Genomic DNA, 12016 nt, shown 5'->3' with positions numbered 1-12016 from the left:
GCATCACATAATGGAGTGAGATGAGTATGCTTTATAGGAACGTATTCTACTTAACAAGACCATGTACACCTTTTTTGCTTGAATTGCAGTAATCTATTACTGAAATACAAACCAATATAACTGTATCCTACTACATCCGCATTTCCACCATGATACCATATTTCAAAATGAGATACACCTCCCCCATTTTTAGAAACAACTATTTATGTTTTCAATAGATTCACTGACATTTCCTATCTACAACAGTAGTCATGCAAGATATTCAACTTCATTTGTAAGTTGTTGACAGTATTGCCTAACAAATTAAGCGTATAAGAGCACCTACAGTGAGTGAGTATGACTTTACGCTGCTTTTAGCAATATTCCAGCAATATCACGGCGGGGGACACCAGGAATGGGTTTCACACATTGTACCCATGGCAAATCGACCCGGGTCTTCGGCATGATGAGCGAACGCTTTAACCACTAGGCTAACCGACCGCTCCCAGTGCAACTAGAAGTGGACAAATATGAATAACATCTGGTTGCCACTGATAACAAAAAACACAATTTTGTTCAATTTCACTAACCAATTCATTTATGAAAAACTGAAATGGGACATACACCCCTGCCTCACACCCTTGAAAACTCAAGTGTACCAGATACTCTGTTGTTTGAAGGAACACAGGGCTTTACATTACTGTAGATGGATTGTAACATTTTGCCCATTTTAGCACTCAAACCAGGTTTGTAGAATCGCTTATTGAATAGAGTCGAATGCTTTAGAAAAATCAGTGAATGCAATATAAAATTAATCTCCTTTATGTGAATGGTAACATTGATTAATTGAACCCAATATAAAACAGTTAACTAAAGTTGTATAACCTTTTCTAAGCCCAGACTGACATTCAGATATGTTGTCAGGGGATGCAGCCCAGTATACTAGTCTTCGGTGTAAGATTGATGTCAACATGGTAAACACTTTACAAAAATACTCAGAAGACTTAATATCAGGAATAGGGGCGGTCGGGTAGACTAGTGGTTAAAGCGTTAGCTCGTCATGCCGAAGACCCGGGTTCGATTCCCGACATGGGTACAATGTGTGAAGCCCATTTCTGGTGTCCCCCGCCGTGATATTGCTGGAATATTGCTAAAAGCATACTTTTGTTAAACCATACTCACTCACTCACTAATATCAGGAATAGAGGCATCTTCTTTCCGATGTGAAGGAATGATTATCCCAGAAGACCAACATTCCGGGAAAACACTGTTTTTATAAACTCTGTAAAATAATATGTCTACATTAGGTATCATCACAGCAGATGAATGCTTTAGACATTCACTAGACTAACATTTAGTCTCTGAAATCTTATATTACACAATATCCTTCTTGACTCTAAAGATAAAAAAATTCCCTATGCTGATTTCAGAATAGAGCTAGCTTGAGCTGGCTAGACTTGCTTTTGTATGAATTTCTAGATTATTATTTTTTCATAAAATAAATATATTCCACGGTCATGGTGCAGGACTAGACATTCACCAACTGTGTCACAAAGGACAGCTGATTTAGTACTCTTCAAGGTACTGATGCTGTCAAATATTTTAGATCAGGTGATTAGGGGATTAAGATGTCAGTTGTCAGTTCTTGCACATGACCTGGACATGTCACTTTGTCCTCCAACTCACCTAGGTCATCCTGAATCTCCAACTGTTCACAGTACAGCAATTTTTAAAAGTCCCCCAAGTTTTGGCTATCAAGTGTGGTATTACATGGTTGTGTGACTGAGAACTAACATGATACAAGATAACTGACAGGAGAACTGTTTGTTTCAACGCACGGGACATAGCGAGCTTACTAGCATAATGCAATGCTACAGAGATATCCACATGGTACACCTCCACAGTTCCATCTGGGACACATGGACGTGTATCAGACAGGAGGCGCACAAGAACATGTGTGAGACAGGGGACAGGGGCACAACAAGGACATATGTCAGACAGGGGGCACAACATGGACGTGTGTCAGACAGGGGGCACAACATGGACATATGTCAGACAGGGGACAGGGGCACAACAAGGACATATGTCAGACAGGGGGCACATGGACTTGTGGCAGACAGGGGCACAACATGGACGTGTGTCAGACGGGACAGGGGCACAACAAGGACATATGTCAGACAGGGGGCACATGGACTTGTGGCAGACAGGGGCACAACATGGACGTGTGTCAGACAGGGGACAGGGGCACAGCAAGGACATATGTCAGACAGGGGGCACATGGACTTGTGTCAGACAGGGGGCACAACATGGACGTGTGTCAGACAGGGGACGGGCACAACAAGGACATATGTCAGACAGGGGGCACATGGACTTGTGGCAGACAGGGGCACAACATGGACGTGTGTCAGACAGGGGACAGGGGCACAACAAGGACATATGTCAGACAGGGGGCACATGGACTTGTGTCAGACAGGGGGCACAACATGGACGTGTGTGAGACAGGGGACAGGGGCACAGCAAGGACATATGTCAGACAGGGGGCACATGGACTTGTGTCAGACAGGGGGCACAACATGGACGTGTGTCAGACAGGGGACAGGGGCACAACAAGGACATATGTCAGACAGGGGGCACATGGACTTGTGTCAGGCAGGGGCACAACATGGACATATGTCAGACAGGGGACAGGGGCACAACAAGGACATATGTCAGACAGGGGGCACATGGACTTGTGTCAGACAGGGGCACAACATGGACGTGTGTCAGACAGGGGACAGGGGCACAACAAGGGCATATGTCGGACAGGGGGCACATGGACTTGTGTCAGACAGGGGGCACAACATGGACATATGTCGGACAGGGGGCACAACATGGACATATGTCAGACAGGGGACAGGGGCACAACAAGGGCATATGTCGGACAGGGGGCACATGGACTTGTGTCAGACAGGGGCACAACATGGACGTGTGTCAGACAGGGGACAGGGGCACAACAAGGGCATATGTCGGACAGGGGGCACATGGACTTGTGTCAGACAGGGGGCACAACATGGACATATGTCGGACAGGGGGCACAACATGGACATATGTCAGACAGGGGACAGGGGCACAACAAGGGCATATGTCGGACAGGGGGCACATGGACTTGTGTCAGACAGGGGGCACAACATGGACATATGTCAGACATGGGGCAGGGGCACAACATGGACATATGTCGGACAGGGGGCACATGGACTTGTGTCAGACAGGGGGCACAACATGGACATATGTCAGACATGGGGCAGGGGCACAACAAGGGCATATGTCGGACAGGGGGCACATGGACTTGTGTCAGACAGGGGGCACAACATGGACATATGTCAGACATGGGGCAGGGGCACAACATGGACATATGTCAGACATGGGGCAGGGGCACAACATGGACATATGTCAGACATGGGGCAGGGGCACAACATGGACAAATGTTGACAAAACTTGTTGGGGTTGTTTCCAAAAACAATTTACAGACTAAGATACAATGATTCTATGGAATTCCACCAGATGCATTACAACAAAGATGTGCATAGACATTCTAGACATGCAGACTTCTGCACAAGCATTCACCTCTGCCATGTAGTAATCCTATGATGTGTTGTGTCATATTGTATGTATCATCGAAGGATGATGATGATGATGCATTACAACAAAGATGTGCATAGACATTCTAGACATGCAGACTTCTGCACAAGCATTCACCTCTGCCATGTAGTAATCCTATGATGTGTTGTGTCATATTGTATGTATCATCGAAGGATGATGATGATGATGATGATGTGATGGTGAGATGGTGATGGTAATGAAGACAAGCTGAAGGTCACAGTATTTCACATGATTAGACACAACTACAATCATTTAATTCATGCTCTCGATGCCCTCTTCCAAACAGGACATTATGTAAAAAGAATGAAGTTGCACTTCAATATTTCTGTTACTGTACACTACACTGCTCCACCTGTCACCCACTAAATGTGAAATGTCAGTTTATTAATAGCAGTATATCCATATGGAGGGAGTCTCTTCTCGCTCTTGTTTTGAAGCCATACAAGTCGAATGCCCATAATAACAGGAAATTACCCAGAGACGCCAAAAGGAGAATCTAATTAAAGTTTGAAACTTAGCCATATTGTTCTGGGCAACTTGTGACTGTGTGCAGCATTAGGTCACAGAGGCACACAGTACTGCACAGTCAGTGTGTGGCCAGTGCTCGACGATCAACAGTTGCTATGGTGCTGCTCCTCTCAGAGAGGGACATTTTACTTTATAAGAAAGGTAAACTTCAGAAACATTTACTCGGGAACTTTACCATTTTGTTTCAATGATTTTGATGATGTTATTGCATGTATCTATAGAGACTTGAAGTTAAAGTTTGTAACTTTTTTTGCTGTTCCTACTATTCCTTGTTTGTGCCCAGTGTGGAGTACTGGTGAATGTGTTTATTATGTGTGGAGAACTGGTGGATGTGTTTATTATGAGTGGAGAACTGGTGAATGTGTTTATTATGTGTGGAGAACTGGTGAATGTGTTTATTATGTGTGGAGAACTGGTGAATGTGTTTATTATGTGTGGAGTACTGGTGAATGTGTTTATTATGTGTGGAGAACTGGTGAATGTGTTTATTATGTGTGGAGAACTGGTGAATGTGTTTATTATGTGTGGAGAACTGGTGAATGTGTTTATTATGTGTGGAGTACTGGTGAATGTGTTTATTATGTGTCGAGAACTGGTGAATGTGTTTATTATGTGTGGAGAACTGGTGGATGTGTTTATTATGTGTGGAGTACTGGTGGATGTGTTTATTATGTGTGGAGAACTGGTGGATGTGTTTATTATGTGTGGAGAACTGGTGAATGTATTTATTATGTGTGGAGAACTGGTGAATGTGTTTATTATGTGTGGAGTACTGGTGAATGTGTTTATTATGTGAGCTGGAGTGATGAATGTATTAAATTTCAAGCATTCAGTAGATGTTCTAAATATTTCTGTTAGTCTGATTGGATTGATGTCCATTTGATTATGGAGTAACTGATTTGGAACAGGATGTTATCTCACTGTTTGTCGTACCCTAAAGTAGACTCACATCCAGGTTTTATATCTAGGGCAGGGTTAATTTTCTAAACTTTATGTACTACTTTATGAATTTACTGTTAAGTGACATCGGTGAAGTAGTTGCCACATCCTGTTCGAGGATGCCTATTGTGAATACGGCTCGGCTTACCAGATTGTCAAGATATTGAGGTCACATCGTCAGGATGTCCCTGTATAATCATGCAGTTATGCTATTTTCCTTCATGGCGAAATAAGAACAAAGGCATCATCAGTTTTGTTCAGCCCTTGGCTGTAATGAAACAATCCATCATCTTTTTACAACAAGCGCTGTAGCCATTTTGTTTCTTGTATAAATGGTTTCCAAAAACGAAGCATAGATGTATAATGTCCTCATGTTTTACATGTGTGCAAATGTATATTGTTCAGAAATTGTTCGTTATGAAAATTAATTAAATATATGAGATTGAAAAGACAAAAACTGTTACAGTACATGATTTGCTTAGTTGTGATTAGTGAGCTTGGTGTGTGTGTGTGAAAGAAATGAGATGTGTAATCCTTCAGGCATTGCACTATGCAGTTCATCTCCAAAATTGCTATCAAAATTCAATAGAAGCTTCCAATGTTAGCTAATCAATAAGTGAGTACGAAACAAAGTAGTTTCTCTTCTCAGGGGGAGTTCCTTGCAATGATCATCTTAACACTTTTCTTTCTCAGTACCCATAATGTCTCATTCTCCATCATGATAGATGGTGTACAACATACACATGACAGACAGCTCCATTGCAAGGCCAGACTTGGGGGGCCTCTCATCACATGCAATCTTATTTGTAAAATATTTTGTAGACAATAATGATAATGTCTCTCAGAAGATTTATCATATTATGTGATGTGTAAAAAAATGCAAAATACTGATAGATTTAGGGTCCTTTTTAAGACAAATTATTCAGTAACAACATCTCATTTATAAATAATGTACTGGTGATTGATACAACCCCTGGCAAATCTTCTGTAAATATTTACTTACTGAATGAACCTTTGTATAGAGATGTATCAAAACACCTTCCATGGTTATTTCGGCACACTGCAGTTGTTAAGCTAAACCATCACTTTATCAAGCTTGGCTTTATTCTGAGATGGTAATGCTTCACAATTAGATACATCTTGATCTTGAACAGATGTCAGTTGGTCAATACACAATGGAAGGGAGCTAACTCTTCTTTGCTTATTGGAATAAAAGGGAAGTAACCCTTTATATTATGCAGGTTTGTGAAATATACATTTTGTTGAGATTATATTTCTTCATTTACGATATGACTGAGGTTTGAAGGTACATTAAGACTGATGTTTAGCATCATTCACAAAGAAACATCATTCTTTGTGATGTGTTATTGTGATGTAAAATATCTGTAAAATGAATTGTTCTCACTCCTTCTTTAGTAGTAGGATCCCCTTGTTTAGCATCAGGATGTCCTTTTTTAGCAGTAGGATCTCCTTGTTTAGCAGTAGGATCTCCTTGTTTAGCAGTAGGATCTCCTTTTTATCCCCCGCCACGAAGTGGAAGGGGGATATAGGAATGGGTGCCGTCCGTCCGTCCGTCCCTCACATTTCGTTTCCGGAGCAGATCTTGAAAACCGTACCATATTTCTTCACCAAACTTGGCACAGAGATAGATCTAGTGGTGAACTGGTGCCTGTTGATAGTTTGGGATTTTAAAAAAAAGTTATTTTTCGAGTTTCCATGGCAACAACTTTGATTTAGACTGAAAATGGCGGTAGTCCTCGTTTCCGTAGCAGATCTTGAAAACCCCCCGTCACAAAGTGAAAGGGGGATATAGGAATGGGTGCCGTCCATCTGTCCTTCCGTCCGGCCGTCCGGCTGCATCACATTTCGTTTCGGGAGCAGATCTTGAAAACCGTACCATATTTCTTCACCAAACTTGGCACAGAGATAGATCTAGTGGTGAACTGGTGCCTTTTGATAGTTTGGGATTTTTAAAAAAGTTATTTTTTGAGTTTCCATGGCAACGACTTTGATTTAGACTGAAAATGGCAGTAGTCCTCGTTTCCGGAGCAGATCTTGAAAACCGTACCATATTTCTTCACCAAACTTGGCACATAGATAGATCTAGTGGTAAACTGGTGCCTTTTGATAGTTTGGGATTTTTAAAAACAATATTTTTCGAGTTTCCATGGCTACGACTTTGATTTAGACTGAAAATGGCGGTTCTCGTTTCCGGAGCAGATCCTGAAAACCGTACCATATTTCTTCGTCATACTTGGCACATAGATAGATCTAGTGGTGAACTGGTGCCTTTTGATAGCTTGGAATTTTAAAAATGTTATTTTTCGAGTTTCCATGGCAGCGACTTTGATTTAGACAGAAAATGGCAGTAGTCCTCGTTTCCGGAGCAGATCTTTAAAACCGTACCATATTTTTTCGTCATACTTGGCACATAAATAGGTCTAGTAGTGAACTGGTGCCTTTTGATAGTTTGGGATTTTTAAAAACAGTATTTTTTGAGTTTCCATGGCAATGGCTTTGATTTAGACTGAAAATGGCAGTAGTCCTCATTTCTGGAACAGATCTTGAAAAATGTAGTATATTTTTTTACAAAAAGGCCCAGTGAACATAGTTCACAGGTGCTAATGCATTGCACACATCCGACATGTCATATTGGCGGGGGATGTGAGTATTTCACGCTTGTTTAACAGTAGGATCCCCTTGTTTAGCAGCAGGATCTCCTTGTTTGGCAGTAGGATCTCCTTGTTTAGTAGTAGGATCCCCTTGTTATGCAGTAGGATCTCCTTGTTAAGTAGAAGGATCTCCTTGTTTTGTTGTATGATCTCCTTGTTCAGCATAGGATCCCCTTATTTAGTTGTATGATCTCCTTGTTTAGTAGTAGGATCTCCTTGTTTAGTAGTAGGATCTCCTTGTTAAGCAATATGATCCCCTTGTTTAGCAGCAGGATCTCCTTGTTTAGTAGTAGGATCTCCTTTTTTAGCAGCAGGATCTCCTTGTTTAGCAGTAGGATCTCCTTGTTTAGCAGTAGGATCTCCTTGTTTAGCAGTAGGATCTCCTTGTTAAGCAATAGGATCCCCTTGTTTAGTTGTAGGATCTCCTTGTTTAGTAGTAGGATCTCCTTGTTTAGTTGTAGGATCTCCTTGTTTAGTAGTAGGATCTCCTTGTTTAGCAGTAGGATCTCCTTGTTTTGTTGTATGATCTGCTTGTTTAGCAGTAGGATCCCCTTGTTTAGCAGTAGGATCTTCTTGTTTAGCAGTAGGATCTCCTTGTTTAGCTGTAGGATCTCCTTGTTTAGTAGTAGGATCTCCTTGTTTAATAGTAGGATCTCCTTGTTTAGCAGTAGGATCTCCTTGTTTTGTTGTATGATTTCCTTGTTTAGCAGTAGGATCTCCTTGTTTTGTTGTATGATCTCCTTGTTTAGCAGTAGGATCTGCTTTTTAAGCAATAGGATCTCCTTGTTTAGCAGTAGGATCTGCTTTTTAAGCAATAGGATCTCCTTGTTTAGCAATAGGATCTCCTTGTTTAGTAGTAGGATCCCCTTGTTTAGCAGTAGGATCTCCTTGTTTAGCAGTAGGATCTGCTTTTTAAGCAATAGGATCTCCTTGTTTAGCAGTAGGATCTCCTTGTTTAGTAGTAGGATCCCCTTGTTTAGTAGTAGGATCTCCTTGTTTAGCAGTAGGATCTCCTTGTTTCGTAGTAGGATCTCCTTGTTTAGCAGTAGGACCTCCTTGTTTAGTAGTAGGATCTACTTATTTAGCAGTAGGATCCCCTTTTGTTGTATGATCTCCTTGTTTTGTAGTAGGATCTCCTTATTTAGAAGTACGATCCCCTATTGTTTAGTAATATGATCCCCTTGAAGAGAGTATATATCTTTCAAATGGGTTATTGTAGCCTCAGTATTTTCTCAGTGGTTTGTTCTGACTGCACATCCTACAGCAGCCATTTTTTTGGTAATGACTGCCTCCAAGGACATTACATCACATCTTAGTACAGACACAGGTAATTACTAAGCACAAGGGGGGCAAAAACAGTGTTATGCACCTTGAGATTGCTCCACAGATGATACTGTTTACCTATTTACTTACCTGATTACACCGTACTCAGCATACTTCAGGTAGCAGTGTATCAAGTGCTGGTGTATTTGTTAACATAACTGATTAGTACCAAATCCAGGGTAACACAGATGGTGTTTGCCAGATCACTGCCACACTTGCCGTACTTTTTCCTCAGCTCAGTATAGATATAACTGAACTTTGTGTACATTAATTTTGCTTAATATTATCAAATTATCATTATTTGGATGATAACACCAAGAGTAATTGGCATTACTCCAACTTTCATTTTTCAATGGTGAAGTGTAATAGTATGTTTAGAGCAGTTTTGTAAGACCAGTTCGTTTTCTTCATCAAAGTGTCACCCAAACTAAGGGCTGAAACTACAAGAATGAATAATGGAAGAGCCAGGGTTTTTAATCACCGGAATGTAATGATTGTTGGAGCAAGTAGTGTAAGGCAGTGAGTTGTAATTGGTTTAAGGGTTGCTTTCAAATAACATTTAAATTTGGATGTAGGCATTGGGAAATCAAGAATGATATATCTTTGATGCAGCGAACACTCAGTGCTGTGACCTCCAGACCTTTTGACCTCGGTTATGATGTCAAGCAAGTGGTTTGTATAAGGAAGGAAATAGATGGGTGTGATAATTGTTGATATATCATTATTAAGGTGATAACATGATATCCATACAGTACCAGGGACTTATCTAGACCTGCACAAAGGCCGGTATTCACCCCCGAATTTGCAGAAAATGTCAGTAAATTAATCAAATTTGAAATTATGCATTTCCCAATTGCTGTTGCATTTTGTATTTTGAAGTGACTTGTATTTACCAATGAGGAAAGAGGCTTAGTTTGACATTGTTGCTTTGAGTTCAATGTTAAAAGTCAATGTTAAAATACTCTGAATTCAGGTAGTGTGGTGGTGGGGGTGGAATGAGAGTGTGGTGAGAGTGTGGTGGTGGGGGTGGAGTGAGAGTGTGGTGAGAGTGTGGTGGTGGGGTAGGAGCTAGAGTGTGGTGGTGGGGGTGGAGTGAGAGTGTGGTGGTTGGGTGGGTGAGAGTGTGGTGAGAGTGTGGTGGTGGGGTAGGAGCTAGAGTGTGGTGGTGGGGGTGGAGTGAGAGTATGGTGAGAGTGTGGTGGTGGGGTAGGAGCTAGAGTGTGGTGGTGGGGGTGGAGTGAGAGTGTGGTGAGAGTGTGGTGGTGGGGTAGGAGCTAGAGTGTGGTGGTGGGGGTGGAGTGAGAGTGTGGTGGTTGGGTGGGTGAGAGTGTGGTGGTGGGGGTGGAGTGAGAGTATGGTGAGAGTGTGGTGGTGGGGTAGGAGCTAGAGTGTGGTGGTGGGGGTGGAGTGAGAGTATGGTGAGAGTGTGGTGGTGGGGGTGGAGTGAGAGTGTGGTGAGAGTGTGGTGGTGGGGTAGGAGCTAGAGTGTGGTGGTGGGGGTGAAGTGAGAGTGTGGTGGGTGGATGGGTGAGAGTGTGGTGGTGGGGGTGGAGAAAGAGTGTGGTGGGTTAGAGTATGGTGAGAGTGTGGTGGGTGGGGGTGGAGAGAGAATGTGGTGGTGGGGGTGGAGAGAGAGTGTGGTGGGTGAAAGAAGGTGAGAGTGTGGTGGGTGGGGGTGGAGTGAAAGTGTGGTGGTTGGGGTGGAGTGAAGGGGTGGGGGTGGGTGAGAGCGTGATAGTGGGGGTGGAGAGAGAATGTGGTGATGGGAGTTGAGTGAGAGTGTGGGGGTGGGTGAGTGTGATATGGGGGGGGTCCAATTGAGAGTCCGGTGGTGGGTGGAGTGAGAGGGTGGGATGGAGTGAGAGTGTGGTGGTGGGGGTGGAGTGAATGTGGAGGTGGTAGGGGGGTGGAGTGAGATTGTTGTGGTGGGTGGTGGTGGTAGGGGGGTCGAGTGAGATTGTTGTTGTGGGTGGTGGTAGTAGGGGGGTGGAGTGAGATTGTTGTTGTGGGTGGTGGTGGTAGGGGGGTCGAGTGAGATTGTTGTTGTGGGTGGTGGTGGTAGGGGGGTCGAGTGAGATTGTTGTTGTGTTTGGTGGTAGTAGGGGGGTGGAGTGAGATTGTTGTTGTGGGTGGTGGAAGGGGGGTCGAGTGAGATTGTTGTTGTGGGTGGTGGAAGGGGGGTGGAGTGAGATTGTTGTTGTGGGTGGTGGTGGTAGGGGGGTTGAGTGAGATTGTTGTTGTGGGTGGTGGAAGGGGGGTCGAGTGAGATTGTTGTTGTGGGTGGTGGAAGGGGGGTGGAGTGAGATTGTTGTTGTGGGTGGTGGTGGTAGGGGGGTCGAGTGAGATTGTTGTTGTGGGTGGTGGTGGTAGGGGGGTCGAGTGAGATTGTTGTTGTGGGTGGTGGTGGTAGGGGGGTTGAGTGAGATTGTTGTTGTGGGTGGAGGTGGTAGGGGGGTTGAGTGAGATTGTTGTTGTGGGTGGTGGTAGGGGGGTCGAGTGAGATTGTTGTTGTGGGTGGTGGAAGGGGGGTCGAGTGAGATTGTTGTTGTGGGTGGTGGAAGGGGGGTGGAGTGAGATTGTTGTTGTGGGTGGTGGAAGGGGGGTCAAGTGAGATTGTTGTTGTGGGTGGTGGTGGTAGGGGGGTCGAGTGAGATTGTTGTTGTGGGTGGTGGTGGTAGGGGGGTTGAGTGAGATTGTTGTTGTGGGTGGTGGAAGGGGGGTCGAGTGAGATTGTTGTGGTGGGTGGTGGTGGTAGGGGGGTCGAGTGAGATTGTTGTTGTGGGTGGTGGTGGTAGGGGGGTCAAGTGAGATTGTTGTTGTGGGTGGTGGTGGTAGGGGGGTCGAGTGAGATTGTTGTTGTGGGTGGTGGTAGTAGGGGGGTGGATTGAGATTGTTGTTGTGGGTGGTGGAAGGGGGGTCGAGTGAGATTGTTGTTG

The 12016-nt window shown here is 43.7% G+C and overlaps 1 protein-coding gene across 2 annotated transcripts in view; it reads left to right on the top strand.

Annotated features, from left to right (window-relative positions):
* LOC139444928 (SLIT-ROBO Rho GTPase-activating protein 1-like) overlaps positions 1-12016 on the top strand; it is a 180515-nt gene that overhangs the window by 45305 nt on the left and 123194 nt on the right. Inside the window, exon 1 of one of the 2 annotated variants that reach the window (XM_071225950.1) lies at positions 4213-4287. The exons of the other annotated variant lie outside the window; for it this stretch is intronic. Coding sequence (XP_071082051.1) covers positions 4242-4287 — 46 coding nt within the window. The 5' untranslated portion in view covers positions 4213-4241. Of the gene's footprint in view, positions 1-4212; positions 4288-12016 lie in introns of those variants that run through there. 2 annotated transcript variants of the gene reach the window in all.

The sequence above is a fragment of the Haliotis cracherodii genome, unplaced genomic scaffold (genome assembly GCF_022045235.1).
Source record: "Haliotis cracherodii isolate W230 unplaced genomic scaffold, xgHalCrac1.p SCAF_6, whole genome shotgun sequence".
Lineage (NCBI taxonomy): Eukaryota > Metazoa > Mollusca > Gastropoda > Lepetellida > Haliotidae > Haliotis > Haliotis cracherodii.
Note: the sequence above shows the minus strand (reverse complement) of the source record. Positions and strands in the feature narration are given on the sequence as shown.